The sequence below is a fragment of the Triplophysa dalaica genome, chromosome 19, assembly GCF_015846415.1.
Source record: "Triplophysa dalaica isolate WHDGS20190420 chromosome 19, ASM1584641v1, whole genome shotgun sequence".
Classification (NCBI taxonomy): Eukaryota; Metazoa; Chordata; class Actinopteri; order Cypriniformes; family Nemacheilidae; genus Triplophysa; species Triplophysa dalaica.
The window spans coordinates 16752577-16773887 of NC_079560.1; the positions used below are offsets into that span (position 1 = coordinate 16752577).

At 38.0% G+C, this 21311-nt stretch overlaps 1 protein-coding gene across 3 annotated transcripts in view; it reads left to right on the plus strand.

Annotated features, from left to right (window-relative positions):
• gabra3 (gamma-aminobutyric acid type A receptor subunit alpha3) overlaps nucleotides 1–21311 on the plus strand; it is a 135545-nt gene that overhangs the window by 82348 nt on the left and 31886 nt on the right. For all 3 annotated transcript variants that reach the window (XM_056731536.1, XM_056731537.1, XM_056731534.1), the window contains exon 6: nucleotides 17204–17286. In XM_056731536.1, the coding sequence (XP_056587514.1) occupies nucleotides 17204–17286 (83 nt within the window). The remainder of the gene's footprint in view (nucleotides 1–17203; nucleotides 17287–21311) is intronic.

A 21311-nucleotide genomic window follows, 5' to 3' on the forward strand; every position in this document is an offset into this window, starting at 1 on the left:
GGTGTGAGTGTGTGAGTGAATGAGTGAGTGTGTGTGTGCCCTGCGATGGGTTGGCACTCCATCCAGGGTGTATCCTGCCTTGATGCCCGATGACTCCTGAGATAGGCGCAGGCTCCCCGTGACCCGAGGTAGTTCGGATAAGCGGTAGAAAATGGAATGGAAAATGGAAGAGTTGTTTTGTGTCTATCCTTGAATCTCTTAAACTAATCAAGGTTGATATAAGATTAGTACTTATATACTTTTTGGAGAGAGTCATTTGTACAGTAATCAAATTGCACTATTGAATATGTTATTAGTAACTAGTAATTAACTTAACTCTTAACTGATAAAAATGAACGTTGTGTTAAGGTTCGGAGGGGGTTGCGATAACATGAATTATTAATGATGAAAAAATCAACACTATCTAAAATGAAAAACTTGTTTAAAACCTCATTTTCGCCAAGCATTGTAAAGTCTCTCGTCAGACTGTGAAATTGTTAGGGGACTGATATCACGCTGTCACTCTCCCCTGCGCTGAATGAATGAATCCTCTCTTCAGGTTGAATAAAGCGAAATATGGCTGTTTATCTGTGTTTAACCATACCTGTCAACATATGGGTTAGAGAATCTGAGAGACCTAAGGATCCTTTCCATCCATTCGCAGACGCCTTCTAGGGGAGTCCCCGTCTGTTTGCTTGCTCCGCGTTCTCTGATATTACAGGGACAAATGACGGGAAAACGGGAGTGTTGAGGTTTGTCTGTAACTATAAACTATCCAAAAAGCAACCAAGAACAATGTGGAAGTTTGATGCTCAAAAGCAAATTAAGCTTCTCGAAGAGGTTTTGCTCATTAATCTACTAATATCGGAATGCAAATTGACACGCGCCGCTGTTCCCAATCTCTCCATCGGAGCTGCTAAGATTCATTTTTAAAAGCAGATTCAGGTGACGTTAGAGCTCATCCATGCATCACTTGAGAAGGGTTTAGGAATTGCTTTTTGGGCGCCACAAAAGACGGTGTTAGTAAATCTGTTCTTTAGTGTTAACTACAGAGCTTACCTAAAATAGTGATGTTTTCTCAGAAAAGCACCATTAAAAACATTTGCATTTTTGACTGTGTGTGCAGTCACGATGTATCCTGTTCCAATTAATATCTTAAGAAACAACAAATACAGCCCTGACAGAGCTTTCATTATAATAAAACTCCAATACGCATCTGTTTTTCACAATCCTCCACGTTAGCTTGAAAGCACCAGCTGTTTTTCTTCCAGCACGGGTACATGTACAGTAGCATTTTTGAAGTGCATTTAAATAGCATCTCATTCAAACATTTTCTGCTTTTACTAGACAGGATATTTCCACGAAACTACGTATGTGCGTAAAGCCTCTGCGGCAAGAAATCGGCAGCCTTGCATTGGATCGTAATTGCTGCCTTTCATTCATTGCTCATTTCCTTTTGTAACAACACATTTCCAGGACCCACCGTACACACAATTCTTGAAGCACCTATAATCAAGACCGGCCCCTGGCGCAGATATTTTTCATTTTTTATCACTAAGTTTAAATAAAGGAACAATATGGGGTTTTATTGTGAGGATCTATTGACAGAGATGCAATATGATATACAAAACTATTTCTTCAGAGGTGTATAGAGACCTTATGTAATGAACCGTTAAGTACCACGTCTCTGCTGGAAACTCTTTATAATATTTTAACGCAGGCCCTAGCTCCTGCCTGAATTTTATTCTTTTTTTCCTTCTTTTTATACTTAAAATCCACAAACCTTTTATTTTATGTAATAAATAAGACATCGCTCTTTCTACAGTCTTTCTAAAGCTCGCATGATCTCTTCCCTGCGTCAACATTAGAACGACATCTTTTTGTACTATGGTGGCCACCGTCATGTTTGGACTGAGCGATTCGTTGCAAATCAATAATACAACGCTAGCGGTCAATGTAAATCAAAAACTGTGCCTTTAAACACCCTTATTGTAAAAATGTACATAGTTTGAACTAAAAACAATTCTCTCAGCTAGGTTTCCAAGCAACAGGCTTTTGACACAGATTAACAGAATGCTCAGAACGGCCCTGAACTCTGATGGCCCTGATATGTTCCTCCACACGTCCTCCTCTCCCTGCCGGATCATGGAAGACCCCCTAACCATGAGTGATTATCGCTGCTCTCACCGGTGCCACCTCTCCAGTTGAGCGCTTGCACCAGATAATGACAATTTCCTGAACGTGGAGGAAAATTAATTGTTTGGTGTGAGGCTGCCTGATATTAAAGCATTCCAACCAGTCACTTTTAATAATGGTAATTACTTAGATCGCTTTGTGCTAATTACCACGCAGTATTGTAGCTACAGAGGGCTTGTTTGTGAGACCCACCCTTGAGGACCAGGGAGCGGCGCTACGATTCTTCCTAAAAAAAATATAACTAATTAACTTCCATTGTACATTTTGCGGAGAAATACTTTGGAGAAATAGTTTTTTCTCACTGTCAGTTGTCCTGTTATGCTTTTAAATGTTATTCTTTGCTTTCCCCTGATATCACATCAATGACAGTGCAGTTGTTATTGTTATTGTGGAGAGTGCAAAGTGCAACATTCCATTCTGGCTAGTGTCTAATAATAAAACTAGTTAATTTATATTATTATTTTACATTATAATAATTGTATTAAATAAACGATTTGTTGAATTTTGTTATATGTTTTTTTTTTAAACAATCATTTTGTTAAATGGGACCTTTAGTTTTTGAAAAAACAATCAGTTTTTTTATTTCATTATTTGACGAATTGTCACAGTTAACAGTTACAGCCTTCTGGTTATAGTCTAAATGTGGCAAGAATAAAAGGTAAAAACTTTTTTCTTTGATGTGCCGCAATACCAGGTGTACCAATACAAATGGGACCTGTAGTTTTGGACGCATTTATAGAAACCGTATGTTACATTGACATCTAGTGGTTGAGCTTTAAATTCAAAATACCGGAGAGGTAAGTTTAGCCAAGTAATGGTTCTTCTCGGTTTCTTTTGATTGTTATCAGAAATGTACATGCGGTCTATTATTTGTGGATGAGTACCGGTAGTTAAGCGCATTTATGTTGTTGCTTTGAAGCCGTCTATAGCAAAAGAAGTCACACCTTCCAGTAAAGACTTTCGAGAGACTTTAAAAATTTGAAGCAGCTGGAAAAACCTGAAGGTCAAATTTTGCTAAAATGAAACTAGGTCATAACGTCAGGATACATTCTTGGTCATAAATGTTGAGTTTCATTGTGATTCTCGAGCAATTTCAAACCTATCAGTCGTTCTTGTCAACTTGGACTTGTAGCCCCTTGGTGTTGCAAATATGACCATCTGGTGCAGGACTTTGATAACATACAACTATAGCATGCCTAATGCATGTCAGATATTAATTCACTTACTGGATTATAATGGGTATAATAAAATTGCACTGATTTATTGTTGCGCGTGAGGAAGAAGTAATTAAAAAAAAGTATGCGACAAGGTGACATGATTATTGTCCTCTAATTCAAAAGAGAATTGACCTTTTTTTCTTTTTGGTATAAACCTGATAACATTGAATGCAGCTCTTTTAATGTGGGTGCTATTTAATGGGCTTGTAGGAGGGCCGTCTTTTTGTGGTCTTCAAGAATGTGACATCAAAATCCAGCCAAATCTAAGCTAAACTTCTGATTAACTTAATGTAGCACCCGGATTGCAAGTTCTTAAGTCACTGTGAGTCAGAAGTCACGGCATGTATTTTGGCAAAATACAGCAGTCAGGCTTATAAATGTAATAAAGAGAACATCTGAGATCTCAGTGTATAATCACGCTGAAATAAGACACAGTTGACCTTGAGAGCTTGATGAACTACTGAGAAACTGTTTTCATTTTGTTAGCAATACAACATGGTCCGTCGCCCAGTGCTCGAAACTACAGCTTCATTTGTCAATTAATTTTGGCAGTCCTTGATCCAAGGACCAGTGAGGTGGGTGATGCCTGTTTTCAGCTAACTGCTCTGAATACAGTTTAGAACCGTTTCCAAATTTCAAAGAACAGGGGATTCGATAGCACACGCGCATTTCGGTTCTGTTTATCAATTCCTGACTTTTTCAATCACTTGCAAACGGCAATGAGCATTTTACCATTGTATATCTAAAAATGCTACTGTACATGAGGACTTTATCTCATTACGCACATGCACAGTTAATTCCCATCGGCACAGCAAACGTTCAAAAGTTTGGTTAAACATTGTGAAAAAAGATGATAGCATTGCCACATGCAATACGTGTGGTAAAGATATTTTTTGAAAGGGATGAAGTACCTCTTATATAATGAAATGCGTCATTAATCTGAAGAAATGCACCGTGTTTAAGTCTCTCAGCCTTGAGTTCTCCTGCTACAACGCACAAGATAACTTACAGCTATTAGCAGCATCTCACACTCAGGTACAAAATACAGATAGAGATGAAAAAACAATCAGTTTTGTTAAAGTTACTTAATTTTTTTAAATAATGGTCACAATTAAATACATCTGGGAAGCTACAGGACAACATTCCATTCCATTCCATTTTCTACCGCTTATCCGAACTACCTCGGGTCACGGGGAGCCTGCGCCTATCTCAGGAGTCATCGGGCATCAAGGCAGGATACACCCTGGATGGAGTGGCAACCCATCGCAGGGCAAACACACACTCACTCATTCACTCACGCACTCACACCCTACGGACATTTTTTTCCAGAGATGCCAATCAACCTACCATGCATGTCTTTGGACCAGGGGAGGAAACCGGAGTACCCGGAGGAAACCCCCGAGGGTGATCAATATGAATGATTTCTGGAAAACAGTATGAGGTTTCAGTCTGACTGCGACCAATATCCTACCTACATTCTTCTTTAAAGTGTGTGTTTGCAATATTTGGATCAAATGGCCATCCAAATGCTATTCCTATTTTGTGACAATTTTAGTTATATTATATAACCTAGTTCAGTCTTGAAATTCTAGAGGTGTGGTCTGATATGTTTTGCAATGTGCCACCTAATCAGGTTGCACATCGGACTCAATTTGATTGTTTTTTTTTCTGATTACCAATAACCATCCGCACTGCATGCTTCTTCTACCTCTACATTCAAATAGTCTCAGCAGTGTTTTGTAAGCAGTATGGCACTTTCAGAGCTCTAGCAATCACCCGCCTCCACCCCCCAGTTCCACAGTCTAGATCGGTTTACAGTAATGGTATGTAACATTGCAAGAGCATAAGTGTATCAATTTGACTAAAAGACAATTTTACAGTGGCTTTGTGGAAGAAACCTTTTGCATGATGTAGCATTCCGAGCCTACAGGTGTCAGTATAAAGTCCAAGAACACTGTCATTTTGCACAGTTCTTTCACTCGTATGAAACGCAGCATACAAATTATTAATTTACAATAATTCATGTTTCTTCTTTGTGTATCATTTGACATGACTTGTGTCTTATGTTTGCCTGTCCTTAAGCAATTTATTGGGATTACCTTCTCTGTGTGAATGTTATAAATTTCTATACACGGGATCGGCTACAGGCGGCCCGCAGGCCAAAACTGGCCCGCCACCAATAATATCTGGTTTGCGCCAGCAGCATTATTATGATTATTTTGCCCGCAGCTGGCTCTGAAATAGATCTGTCACAATCATTTCTTTAGTGAATTTGCCTTCAAAATAAAAGTTTTTTTTTTCAGCAATGTATTATTTTGAAATGAATTGAGAGCTTTTAATTTGAAAAGTTCTGAAAGATATTCTAAGGAGTTTGTCAATCGCTAGACACACTTCTAAAATAGCTGTCATGAAATATGTGGTATGAAAAAACTAACAGTGAAGCATTGAAACCTTTGTGTCAAACGCGGGGGCTCAGCACCAGAGCATGTGAGCAAAGCGAGCAACAGCGCAGCCTTAATAATTCTCGCAGAGCGGAGATCGCCTTTCTGAAAATTCCGCCCAGTCACTCGCTCAGCCCTCTTGGAGATTTACTTTTTTGCCATGGATTGTTGTCCCATGTACACTGCATGAGCCTGAATCCTGAAAAATAGCACAACGGCAACAGCATGCACGTCAACTACAAACACCTCGTTCATTTGCAGAGGTGCGAGGGCGACAAGAGGTTTGATACAGGCTAAATTCAGTGAAGAAAACATTTTTAAGAAGACATTGTGTCACTTACCGAATGTAACTGTTGCTTTTCTGAAATAAAACCTGAATAAACCTCAATGTCATATGCGGCCGAGGCCAACAAATGTGATTTCCATAGGACGCATACAGCCTTCAAAGATGCAACTACTTTGTTCAAGTTTCTACTTTGTTCCATTTCCCCTTGTTTTGGTCTCTTTTTCATTAGAGCCTGTTTCTTTTATATAGGTCTTCATAGTGCATTTCATCTTTTGTGCGTTTATTTTGAATGTTGCACTATGGCAACTATATGTTCACGGAAATAAATAAAAAAGAAAATCGTATTTACTTTATCAGTTATTATACAGTTATTTTAGGCACTCTTTAAATAAAAAATGACAAAATATTGACTGAAATGTCACAGAATGTCGGACTGAAACATAACTGATCTGTGAGCGAATAAGTGAAGCGCACAGTCATTGAGCAAAAATTCATATCCGCTTTACTCCCATGCTCTTCTTAGCACCAACACGTGAACATTAACCAAGGAAATTTAGCTTCCCTTTTCTTTAAGTTGCCACGCTTTGTTTCATAGTGCCGTCTAATATTATATTCTTTGCAAACAGCGACAACTTCGTTGCAGATAAGACACATTGGCTTTGCATTCACAAAACTAGGTAGGATGAATGCATAAGTGTCTTTCCATTCCTCTTTGCATGCACTATTTTCGCTGTAAACTTCCTCTTTAGACTGATAGTGCCATTTTTTCTCAGCATCAAGCTTGCTTAAATATTAACATCACTCTGCATACGACGTTATAGCGTACCCCCAGCAGGCAAAAAAATGCAGTTTAGTTCGTTAGGAGTGTAAAAAATAAGCTACGTTGAATAATGATATAACTATTATATAAGTATATTTTTAAAAGTAGGCTACTATTGTAGTTGCATTTTTTCATCAATTATTTTTTTTAATTATCCTTTGACTATATCTGGCCCCCATTCAAGCGGCTAATTTGTTTTTTCGGCCAAATTTACTTGGCGACCCTTGCTCTATACCACAGTAAAGAAGTCTAAAATCACTTTAAACAACCCTTATCTCCCTGTTGACCCAAATGTTTCATTTTGTTATATCCCTTACCTTCATATCTTAGTTTTCCTCTCCGGGAACAAGTTTAATGGTCCTTGCTGTTCGTCTGTGTTTTTTTCATCCAGTATGTCCCTCCTGTGACTGCAGACTGGCCGAAGAGTCGCAGAATCAAAGTCCTACATCCAAAAGCTGTCATCATTAAGTACAGCAGAAACAGTGCAGTGGGAATCTTGTTTTAGCTTCTGCAAACCCTCATTGATCAACCTGCGCGTCCAGGGATATGATGATAAGTGTAACAGACAGCGCTTTGCTGGTCTGACGGTAGATTTGTCACACATCAAGAACGCTTTCCACATCTCATCAACGGTGAAAAAATCCCAAAGGCCAGGCCGGAGGTCAGCGTTGACGTTTTCTCTATGAAGAGTGAACTTGGGTAGGAATGAACCCCTAGCGGTCACAATAGTGTTGATGGATCGAGTGACACCTGTGAAGCCAAAGAGGCAGACAGTGAGAGATGAGACCTTCAGATCGGGATTTTAAAAGAGAGTGAGATTACGGGGAGTCGGGGAGGCACACAGAGTGATTTATGTCATTGGTGTCAAGAGGTATAGTGGTATAGGTGCAACGGGGTACTTCCAGCACGTTTCAAACGGGTTTCTTAAACACCTCTACCATTGAATGGACAAAATGGTTGTATTTTCAAAAATGTGTAGGACAAATGTCGAATGGCAAGCCGGATGTGTCGTGGGCGACTCATTTAACCAAGCGGTATTCATTTAACCATAACTCTTCAACCATTTATGCTATCAAAAGAAATTGAATTGCTACTAAAAGTAGACAAATTGAGCTTTTGAACATGTATTACGGTAATCACTTGTGTTTCACAAGGCATTTGCTGCAGTTTTCGTGGAGAGCTGTAGAGGGCAGATATGAACAGGAAGTGACGGAGTGCGACAGATTAGAGAGTTTTTGAGCAAATAAAATAAAATAAAGATAGGCAAACGAAACATGGCAAAGAGGAAATATACAACATCAGAGGTGATTGAGAAGCTTTTTGAACTTGAAACTGGCGAGACTCTTCTGACCTGGAGTCTGCATATTCAGAATATGCTGTGGGTGTCGTTCCAGACGTGGATGGGCAAGTAAATGTTGTCTCATGAGAAATGTCCGTAAAATAAACTTAGACTTACATATCTCGTGTTGTGTGGGTACGCCTTCATGCACATCCTTGGATTTGTATGGATGCGTGTGTTCTAATATATGAGTGTATATATGCACAAGTAACGTTATGCGTGTGCATACCCAGTGCATGTGTATATCTGAGTGTGTGTGCATGCATATGTTGAAGCATGTGTATGAGTGTTTGTATGCATTCATTTGATTGAAAAATGTAAAAAAACACCCCGGAAACTGGTGTCAAAAGGCTCCTGAATGAAAACTATGTACATGAGTGACATGAACTTTGCATGTACTACAGTATATTCTTCATGTCTGAAGTGCTCAATTCTTTCGTTTTTTGAGAATGTCTGAATAAAAATCTGTAAAAATGTATTTCCGTTTTTTTTACAAAATCACAACACACAAGAGCAGTGAAAACACTTATGTTATTGAAAGACAGTTGTTCCGAAAAAACAATACCTTTCACATGATGAGGACATTGTGGCTCTAAAGGGTTAATGGCACAGCATATAAGGTTTGATACGAGAATATTAACAATAACAAACATTTTACTCAACCTTTGCAAATAATGATGTATGTTGGTAGCCAACATGCTCTGAAGCAGCCTTGAGGTTCCTTCCCAGGGGAGATTTTTATCATTGTGGTTTCCCATAGAAGAGAAGGTTTCGGGACCTCTCCGGATGCTCATCCCGAGAAGTTTTCCTCTCCATGCAACTGCAATTTAATTTGCAGGGCCCAGAAAATCATAACCATTATGTGGGCCAGATTACCCGGGAGGCGCCGACTATATCTCATTAAACTGTTAAAGGTTCAAAGATTTTGCCGAAGACGAGTACAAGAAAAAAGACACAGAGGAAAAGGCGCAGACGCCATGACTAAGCAATCTGTACGTGCTGCAAACTCTAGCACTCGGTCTACTGCATCTGTTGGGAGCTTGGCTGAAATATCACTGTCAGCTTCTCAATTTTTTCCCTTTTGCTTCACAGCTCAGCGTGTCAAACTGCATTATGGTTGTGGATAGCAGATATGATCCTGAAAATGTAAAATAGTCCTGTCCGTGCAGTTATGGTGCACCTGAGCACCAACAGCTCAAGAAATCAGCAAGCCCTTTAGATTATCTCTTAAATTGAATGAAAACTCCATTGCTCCATTTGGCTCCGTGTACATATTGAGAACAACCTCTACAAGAATAATGATGCTGTATATTGCCGCTTGGTGCAACTTGATGCGTGAATATATTCAGGGAGGATAGATACGAATAAAAAAATAAAGTTGCAAGGGATGGAAGGACTCAGTGATTTCAATAGCAGTCACTTGGCTTTCACAATCATGACTTTTCAACACAATCTCATGGAAAAAAACTAACTATTTAACGATGTGGCTGAATCGTTGGAATTCTTACAATCATATTCGTTCATTTTTGTAGAATTTACTTTCGAGCCATTGGCGTTGGTGGTTGTGGCGGAGTTAGGGGGTTCAGTAACACTTTACAATAAGGTGGTATTTTTAAAAATGAACTTACAAAAAAACAATTCAAATACAGCATTTAAAATGTTAGTTCATGTGAATTTCAGCATTTACTAAAACATTATTAAAATCAAACGTTGTCACTGTTAACATTAGTTAATGCACCATGAACTAACATGAAAAGGTTTTAATACATACTGAAAAACCAAATTGTTCACTGTTAGCTAATGTTAGCTAAAGCATTTCCTACTGTTAACAAATACCACTTTCTTGTAAAGTGTTATCTTTTTTCTGGTAATCATACGTTTTTGTATGATTCACAACATATAAATTCATACGAATAGTTATACTGTGAAATCAGATTGGACTTTTTTATATACCAATGTTCACTGCGTAATATGCAACTGAAGAGCTTATTCTTCTATTCCACTATTATACTAACTTAATTCTCTTTAAAAAATGTAAACATTCAATAAGGTCCATTAGAAATTTAGTAACGCAAAAAGTGGAAAATGTTTTACTGCAAGAACTAACGCAAAATACTACTACACAAGTAACATGTCTCATGAGTTCTGACCGAGGCAGCTTACACTTTACACAGTTCACCAGTTTTCTACGTTTTTCAGACAGCTCACTTCTCCGGCCCTAGGGTGCAGTTAGCTGGAGGTGTGGGATGGACAGATGGTTTCACTCGTCCTCACAGGCTGTAGGGGCTTCTAACCTTAAATCAGCACGGAGGAACGTAGCTGGAGGAGAGACAGCTGTGTGCTAGCTGCTGTGCTACTTATACAACCAGCCCCCCTTTGACTCACGGACCAATAGAATATAGCATCCAATGTGTTTGATTTTAGTGTGTAACTTTAAGACAACACATTAATAGGAGATAAAAGGCTTTTCCTGGAAACCTTGTGAATGTCAAGCACCATATGCAAGGTAAGAGCTTTGTCAGTGGTTTGATGGTGTTTTTGATGTGCACATAAAAATGATACAGGCGGCCTACTAAATAAAAGGGACTGCTGCACTTGTGTTTTGGTGGAATTCCAGTAAAAAAAAACTTTTGCATCAATCCAAACTTGTGCAGCTACGATGTCTGATTTCGTGCTTTTATCCTGCTACATATTGAATGTTGATAGTAATAGCATATCTTTATAGCCAACTAAATTAGCTTTATAATTGCTTCTTAAAATGAAATTAAAGACCAGCTGAGATGGATTATTAAATAATTTAGCCCTTTCATATCAACAAAATTAAGGAGAAATTTCGGTCTAGCTAAATGAAAAGCAAATTCATGCCAGTGCACTACATGGCACCGACACAAGAAAATAAAGCTAAAAACAGTGGGTGCTTCTCAATACTGTAATTGATGCTTCGCCATTTTCTCGCCCCTCCAGCCTATGACCCGAAATCATCGATATCTGCCTTCATAGGAACACATCAATTCTCTAAATGCATCACAATAAAAGAGAAAGCCTCGGGAGAAGGTGCAAGCAAGAGAACACGGGTGCATACTCACACCTGAGATACCCATATATTCTCCAACATTCACATCCGGCACATTTAAAATACTCATTTAATCTCCGCTGTTTAAAAACTTCAAGAGCACATCCTGTTTTATTAGGACTTATAAAGGTTGTATTGTATAATCAAGGTTCACTGATAACAACAGGGGCCCTTGAAGTGACTTTGGAATGAGTGAGCGAACACTTCCTCACGTCTCATCCTCATACACTTTATTCAGAAGACGGAACCCATATGGGACCTTTAACAAAAACAAAGTCTTTCGCTGTTTTATGTGCTGGAATTCAATTCTCGAGTCAACAGTTAAAACATATTTTGTAAATAAAAAAGATTAAGTCCATAAAGTTCCGGGAAATTGGCCCACGATGTAAATAAGAAATGTGTTGCTCCATGTAGACAACCTCATTCATTAAACGGGAAATAAAGTCTATAACTCAATGACCTGCGCTGGATTGTAAGGCTCATGTGAATCTATAAACCGTGTAAACAGTGATACGGCAGTCAGAGTGATTTAGTATTCTTGGGATTTATTTATTTTCTTGTGTTTAAATTATTCCAGATATTGAGTACAATGTTTATTTATTTCTCATTATTGGTACATTTTGAACACAAATATTTTTGTAGGAATTTTCTAATTTTTGGTAGAGTTTCTATATCTACAGAGGGCACAAAAAAGCAAGAACTTCTATCTTACAACCTCATATAAAACATCATCTGGATTTTAGCTTTAGAATTCTCTTTTATATTATATTACTAACTAGTCATTGGAATTTGCTTTTGACGTGAATTTTAAAAAGTAAAAGAACATTTTGCCTTCCATTTCCAACCAAACCAGAAACATACATCACATTTACTTCAAAGTTCGTATGTTTCTAACTGTCTGTCTTTTTTATTTCTTCCATTTTGGATTGACAGGATATAATCTATCAATAATTGATCAGTGGAAGCATAGGTGGATGTTTCAGTGATGTTTGCTGAACCAGCCATATATCAAAGAGACATGGTTTGTCACTAAGTTTCTACCCAACCACCTATAGCAATTCTGTCGAATAAAAAAGAAACAACCATGACAGTTGTGTTTGCACAGGACAGATCGACACACATTTATTATATAATTGTGTCACTCCATGTACTGACAAATTCTTTACACACTAGCCAACATCAAAAACTGAACAAACTAAACCATATTCCAGTGTTTTCTGACAATGGATATCGCACGGCAAATATACAATAGAAAAGCAGCGAAATCGTTCTTTTGCTGTAGAAACAAAAACATATTCAACCAATAAATGTTATTGTAATGCAAATAATGTTTCTTATCTGGTAAGAAATCCACTATTCATGGCAGGTCATTTTTCTCAATTCAGGCAGGCGAGATAAAACGATAATTTTGTACCCTGCTTGGATGTTGCTATGCCCGGGGTAGAGACTTCAGAGAGCAAGTCCCTGCCGTTGGCTTTGGCAAAGCCGCTTTGGGAACAGGTAATGTGTTGGGGACCGTTGGGTCGATACGTTATTGAGAAAGAGTCGCAGAAGCTCAGAGAACCTGAGACAGAGCACAGAACTGAAGGAAAATCCCAGGGGGACCTGCCTGCCCAGGAGAGCTGCGGCGCTCGCTGACCGTGAAACTGACAAATGGGCAGTAAAGCAGCCACAGCAGCGTGCATGCGTGTTGACAGGCCAGCTGAGCTATGTGACTATGCGCACACATGTGCTCATCGCATTAACGCTGTATTGCAAGCATCCTGTCACGCTTTTTGTCAGTCTAGAGTATGTACAGAAACAAATAAAGGTAGATTATTTGCACTAGGTCCACCCAACAATATGGGATTAGAATAGAGAAAGTTTAAGAATTATGCCATTTCAAACTACTCCAGTGGTGTAAGGTGTAAAGTCTGTATAGCGTGGCACAGGACCTACTGTGGTCAACTTCTAACCCATTTAAAGACGAAAGAAAAATTTAAGAAATAAAGCATTTGAAGAGAAAACATAACTTCCTGGAACTATTTGAAGGCTCCATGAATCACGTGACGCTCCAATGTTTTGGACTTCCGTTGGCAGAACTCTCTCTCTCAATGGCTCTGGGTGGGTGTATCTGTCAATACAATTGCTTTGGAACCTGATGTTCCAAATATGGTAGGAGGTGTTATGTTTCCATCACACGCATGCTGTATTCAACCAATCACTACCAACTGGTTAACTGGCCAATCATAGCACACCTCGCTTTTCAGAGCGATGAGCTTTGTAAAAAAACTGTGTGTTTCAGAGAGGCGGGGCAAAGAGGAGATACAAACATGCACGGTATGAGGAAAATATAGCGTTTTTTAAGCATAAATCGTGTATACACATTGCATTACATCTAAAACAAACAATAGTATTTATTTTAGCCGTGTGATATGACCCCTTTAATCCTGTGTCCTATAATCACACTGGCATCCTTATTTATTTGTTGGGTCCGCTAATATGGAATTCGCCATGTTGTTTCTACAGTAGCCCTAAACGGACCAAAGGCAGAGCGCATTTCATTAATATTTAATCTCCTGACATGTTTGTCCTGTGTCACCCAACGTGGTGCTTTGAAAGGGAGGGAGGAGCAGTTGAGTGAGTCGGGCAATTTCCAACATTTCGCTAAATTGGCTCTTCGATTGGCGGCTCTTGCCTTTCATCAGTGGAGAGGTCAGAGATCTTGGACTTAAAAAGGTTGGTGACCTCTGAGTTACAGTATTCATCGAGTGATGAAAAAAGCTTTACACCTGGTCATATGGAAAATCTAAACATACATTCAAATGGATTTTTTGCCTTTTTAAAGAACAGTGGCAGATTTTCTTACACCCTTAACTTTGTGAACAGTCACACTTTTGTGTTTTGAGCTTCCGACACTACGTCTAATGTAGTGACCTATACTGTTCTCTCACACTCATTCACTCTGGTACTCGACGCACATTCTCCTCTCTGTCCTCTTCCGAGAAAATATATGTAACATCCGTCCTATCGCTTTATATCATCCAACACGACGGCAGAGTTTCACCCTCGGTTTCACAGCCCCGGCCTTGCAGCCAGGAGAACCGACGCACATTCAGACGAGACTAAATCAATCTGCGGAGGAGAGAACGGAACGAATTACCACCTGTGGTTCTGCGCAGACGTTCGCAGAGTGAATGAGAAACAAGCTAACGGCACCTCGCAGCTATTAAACCGTCTGAGAGACGACTTTGATTCACCTCAATGGATCAGACCTTGATATTTGCTAATTAAAAGCTTCAAGGGTCTATTTATAGGTAGATTTACTCAACGCCATAGGAGCTGTCGGCTTGTGACTCATCTCATTTCCAGCAAGAGCTCATACTGTGTACTCACACAGGACCTTGCTACGTAGCTTGTTTGTCTCCTTATTTTTAAACACTTCAGTTAAGGTAATCGCTTTTAAGCAATTATGCCTTATTCATGAATGTGCATTTAGCTGAGTTCTATATAAACAGTTTAAAGGTAGATTTTTTCACAGAAATTTGGTGAATTAAAGGAGCTGTATGTAATCATTTTACTGTATTAAATCCAAACAATACATTAATATGTTCTTAGACATTTAGGAAAGCTGCTAAATTCATAAATTGGTTTGACCAAAACATTGCTATAGCCAGTTATTCCACTCTGAAATGTGCGTTCCGTGACAGAATGTCTGTTTTTGTTTTAGTCTATGTGACAACGCATTTATTAACTCACAATATACACTACAGTCTCCAGGCTCAAAGAATTTATGACATCAATATTTGAATAAATTATGAAAAATTAATCCATGTGTCGTGACTGGGCATGTGGGATTTTGTTACAAAGAGAAAGGATAGGATCGTGATTTTCCGATAGCTTTACAGCTCGCCATGAGTGTATATAAGCATTTTTTGTGTATTTGCTATTGCATCTTATTGAGTGTTTGGAGCCCGAAAACAGTATATGACCATCCATATATGTGACCCTTGATCACAAAACCAGTCTTAAGTAGCATGGGAACATTTTTAGTAAAAGACAAAAATACATTGTATGGGTTAAAATTATAATTTTTTCTTTAATGCCAAAAATCATTAGGATTTGAATTAAAGATCATGTATTCATGATATATGATATTCATGAAGATATTTTTTACAATTCCTAACGTAAATATATAAAACTTTATTTTTGTGAGTGGATGGCCTGCCACAGTGCCCCTTGATTTACAACTTTAAAGGCAATTTCTTAATTCTTTTGCATTCTCAGATTCCTGAGTTTTAAACGATTGTATCTCAGCCAGATATTGTCATATACTTACAAATCAATAGAAATCTTATTTATTCAGCTTTCAGATTATGTAAAAATCTAAATTTGAAAAATTGACCCATAAGACTGGTTTTGTTGTCAAGGGTCACATATGGTGGTGCGTGACGTCAGACTAAACAACTGAATTGCAGCGAAAAATTTGATCTGTGTCAGATATAGCAGATTCCAAGCTTTGGGTACTATTATATTGCAAACTAGAAAGAATTACTTAATTATTTTACAACTTACTAGGAGTAATATACCATTTTATTACGGTAATTTAAACGATACAGAAACATGCCCTTCTGAGGATGCCGATTGTGAAACGAGCTGCTGATTGAGTTATATTTGCAAACTACAAAACCACTGCAAACGTATAAACTTTCAATCACTAGTATTGACGTGATTGTGACTAAGCGAGCGGAGGCAGAAATCCAAAACATCAATGAAGGACAAAATTAGCGTTGCAGTATGTGGCTACATGGAGCTGTACGATACATCTTACTTTTATCGAAACAGGCATAAAAAGGATCTTGCTTGGAAGAAAGTGAGTGAGGAGGTCGGACAATCTGGTAAGATGTAAAAAAAACGCTCTTCACTCAATTTGAGCTATATATATATATATATATATTTATATATATATAGGAGACTGGAGCTGCATGGCAGAAGCCCCTCCAATGATGAGAATTTGCATCTGTAGTGAAGTGAATGCCACGCGCGAATGAAGCGAGTAAACTCAACATGTTCAAATGTCCAATTAAGTGCGAATAGCGTGTTTTGTTTGCGCAAGTCGCGTTTGGTGTGTTGCCATAACACTCCTGGAAGTGTGTGACAACTCACGTTGAGCGTCGGAGGAGAGGGTACCCGCCATTATTTCGAATCTGGACTACGAAACCAAACTCGCTAGGTGTCAATGTTACATACGGATCCTTGAATGTCCTTGAACATTATTGTTTAAATTAAGAAGTTCTTCGTCGGTCTAATCGTCTACATTTAAGCCAACATCCAGAAGTACTCAAGTACTTGAATAACTTTTTTAAACAGTATTTGTAACCTTTGGAGAAAGTTTACTTCTCCACATTATAAAACAAATATTATACTTATTAAGTTTTTTGGTTTTCTCTTTTTTACTCAAGTTAATTTTTTGATTAATGAATGTGAATGTATTCAAGTATTAAAACTGCTCTTCTTCCTGTAACATCAAGGTTATGGGTTCGATCCCAGGGGATTGCAAATATTTAGAAACAAATGTATAGGATAATCCAATGTACGTCACTTTGGATAAAAGCGTCTGCAAATGCATGAATGTAAATCGTAGTTCTGTTTCAGCCATCGTTGTGTTTAGTCTATGTATCAGCCGATTATGTAATCGATAAAATGTTGCATCGCAAACTAACAGAAAATGGAGGCCTGGCTCATACTGTAAGTGGTATATGAGCATCTGATTAATTCCTGATGGTTAAAATCACATTGAAAGTTTGCTAAAAAAATATCTGGATTGCAAATACAAATGCTGATGTCAAATCTCTTGTTCTCTGTCCACACAGATTAACAATCCATGCTGAGTGCCCTATGCACCTGGAGGATTTTCCCATGGACGCCCATGCCTGCCCACTAAAGTTTGGGAGCTGTAAGTGTTCACCGTATAGTTCTTTTCAGTTAACTTTTATTGATTTTCACACTATCTGGTCTTATTTTCTGGAGCATGTGGACATGTATAACTTGTGCACATGTGATCTCAGTATGATTAGGCCGGTGATTATTTTAACATGTTAATCTCTCGTGAATCTTGTTTTCTCTCAAAGATAGTCGAGTTTATGCTTTAGTTTACGTTCTGGGCACATCTCACTGGACCCGACGACACAGTGCATTTTGTAAGCTTTAGAATGATACAAAATGTCACGCCCACTTTATTTCCCATCTACATTTTCTTCTTACCATAAACAAAGTCGTCCTCTGAATGCAACATTAAGTTGTGTCATCAATTGTGAAACAAGGCGAGCACGTTTCGTAACTCTCCTCTTGTGCAATACGGACCTTAGATTAATAGCCTGGCCAATGACAGCAAAGGTCACGGTGACGCAGCAGTCACGCCTGCATGAATAAAACATCCCAACGGCAATAAAACAGAAGTCCTCCACTCATACATTTTCAGCAGTACATCCTTTCCCAGAATGCTACATTCTGACAAGCACAGCATGGTGACCCTGCGCTGGATCAGCATCGCATGCAACAGAAAGATGGCGAACAATCGGCTCCTTAACAAGACTTCGTAAAGTGAGCTGTGTAATTACTGGCTTTGTTAACAGCACCCATTTATGAGTCGCCTCAATTCCCCAATCAGACAGTCATTTGCTTTTATGTATTTGTTTATTTTTTTATGGTCTGCCTTTCATCGCAATTCCGAAGTTCATCTCTCTCCCTCTCTTTTTAAATATGTGTCATATGTTTCCAGGCCTTTTTTGCTCACTTCAGTTTAAAGATCTGGGATATAGTATAAAGTGCTGATTTAGGATTTGATTTTGATTTCGTGTTGCGCCTTCGGAAACATTTTTATCAATATTGATAGCGTCTTGTTTATTCTCTGTAATCCAAGCACGGCAGTATCCAGAAATTGTAGATGATATTTGATGAATAGCTCCGAGCCAGAACGTAATGATGTTAACATATGTTTAGATTGATGTTAGTTAAATGTTTCCCTCTCTTTTTTGTCTGTTTTTGTCAAGTCCGCTGTTATTTTATAGCAGTAATTAATCTCTCAATTGTCAAAATAAGACATGTGCCAAGTATCGCAGAGCCATTATGACATGACTCTCGGGAATACTTGATGCTGATTGGTCAGTCTGCATCGTATAGACCACTGGTCTAGAAATTTCAGGTTTTTTTTATTATTATTATTTTCATACAATATATATATATAAATACATTTTCAATATATTTGATTAAAATTGTGATTGTATTTTGTTTAAACGTGTGCAGTGTTTACATTTTCCAATGTGGTCTATAATGAGCACTGAACATGTATTTTCTGAAAGACTTTGCTATATTTTGTATTTTCTCATATATTTCAACCACATTACAAGTGGAAAAACTATGGATAGTATTTTTATTTTATTACATATTCTAAGTGTAAAAGATATAGTTTTAGTTTTATCATTGTAAAGTAATTAGTGATAAATTGGTATATTTATAAGTATATTGTCTTTCTTATTTTGTCAATTTATTTTTATCAATTTGCATGAGGTTACACAACAACACAGACATATCTCCTTAGAATATCGTTTTGTCTATCTGTTAGTATTTTATTTGGTTGTTAATCTTGAATGAGTCATAATAGCAGTGCGTAAACACTCCCATAGTTTACAAATCTTGTTACGGTTTCTTCCGTTGTTTTGTTTCTTGTTCTACTAATTATTATTTCTTTTCCATTAGTTGGTCTAGTAAACAGATAAAAAGCTCATTTCACACTAGCACATTGAGTGCCCGGCTTTTGTATGGCTGTCAAGCGGGATGATTTATAATCGAGGCTGATGCAAAACGGCCAAACGAGAGCGAAATCTAAAACAAAACAAGCTCGTTCCTTCAATTTTAGGGCCGGGAAATATCCAGACTAGATTAAACAAGATGTTGTGTGTGTTGTGGGGCATAAACATTATTTTAACCCAGAAAACACCTTTAAACCTGCAACTGTCTATTCTTTTACTTACACAAGGTCATTCAAGGGATTAAAGATCTGCGTTGAACAGAAACGTGATGGACAAAAACAATCCTCTTCCAACCTAATTTGAGTTGTTTCAAATTCCTTTTCACCCTCAGAATGAATTGAGTTTTAGTCCAGAGAATAAATTTGAGGCTTTCCGTATTACACGGTGAAAGCCTGTGACACAGCTGACCTTTTACAGTCTGTAACATTATACGCCCGTCCGGTCGTAAATAAGAACCAACCGCGCGACGCAAATACATAATCGAACGCGGTATAATGCGCTTCATTATCACTGACGATCCATAATGGATGAAGTGGCATTAAAGTTGATGTGCTTAGCTTTTGATGAATGGCCTTCCAACAGAATAAAACAATAACACTTCTCTCCGGCCATCAAAATTTAATTAGCAAACCCCTGCCTGCTGCGTGAATTATACTTCTAGCTCTAAGCCTGCCAGCTCTGCCCCCGCTTGCTCTGAGAAGCGTGTGGGCGCACATGCGTCTATCTCCGTATACGTGTTGTTTGTTTCTTCGTCCGGTCCTTGGGATAAGTGTTTTTTGTTCCTTATTAAAGTTCGTTCTCGAGTATTCAAACAAAATAAGTCTTAAGTTACGTTCGCCCATAAATATACGTTCAACTCGATGAACCAAAACCAGAGGCTAATGGAAGAGAGCAGCTGACCCATGGGCAGTCGGCTTTTATTAAAGTTGCATTCAAATTGCTCTCATTGAGATACATTTATTCACACTAATGCCCTCCGTTTCTTCTTCATGAGCTTTGTTTTGTGCTAGCGTGTGAGTTTACTATTGTATTTTCCAACCCAGTGACTGAATCTTTCATGGAAGTTGAGGCTTGATATCACAAGGCAACCAGACCGAAAGAATCTGTGTAACCATTTGTGTTCATAGCATTAAACAACTGCATACCTTCATGATTTGATTCAGTCACTAGCCATCTACGTCTTACGGCTACAATCTTTTGGCATTCTTGGCCTTCGTAAACAAGTCATACTTTATTATTTGAAATATCTAAGCTTTGGTCTTTGAGCAATATTACTTTTGTATTTTTATTAAAAGCATAATTTCTCATTGTGTTTCATTAAATCTCTTCATCATTATGTGTGTATTGCTTGGCATTGTGGACGTTTTTGGTGCCAAAGTAAAATCAAAGGGAAAAGCTAATGTCGAATTGCAATGCACATTTGCATTTTCTTTTCTCATAGCTATAATCATTCATTACGCCACACATAAAAGTGAATCGTGTACCGAAATACAATTGTGGCAACACTGCTTATTCCTAAAAGAAAGATTTTCTGTGCAGTTTCTGTGCAGTTTAACCCTCTGAATGATCTAATATGCGCTATTGCATTTCTGTACCTTTGGGGCAGTTAAGATGACACAACAGAATGCAATGCAAAACATTCAACTGAACTAACGAATAATTCAAACTAAAATAAGTTTTTATGCAGGGTCATCACAGTGGGCATATGGGAGAAATCTTCCACTCAGTATAATGCCCTGCAAAAATGAACACCATGTTTAGTCGGGTCATTCTTATGAAATCGTTGAAACATGGCAGTAATGATTTTAAATGCAAAACATATAAGTCCGCAACATCAATGAACAAATGATCACAATGAAGTTAGTTGTTTTCTCTACAAGTTATCATTTTTACTTAAAAATTCATTATTTTTGTATTTCGTATTTTCTGCTGAAAAACTCATTACCGTAACACGTCATGCTCTGTGTCTGAATGCATTTAAAACAAAAATATTCTGAAAAATGTTGCTGGAAGTTCTAATTGATTTTTCTCCAATTATTAAAAATAAAAACTTTGACAGAATATATACAGTATGTGTAATTAGAAAAAAGTGTCAATTAGTTTTTTTCTCATTCTACGTAACTTTTAAAGGACTGTTTTCAACATGACAAAATGTTACATTTATCATTTT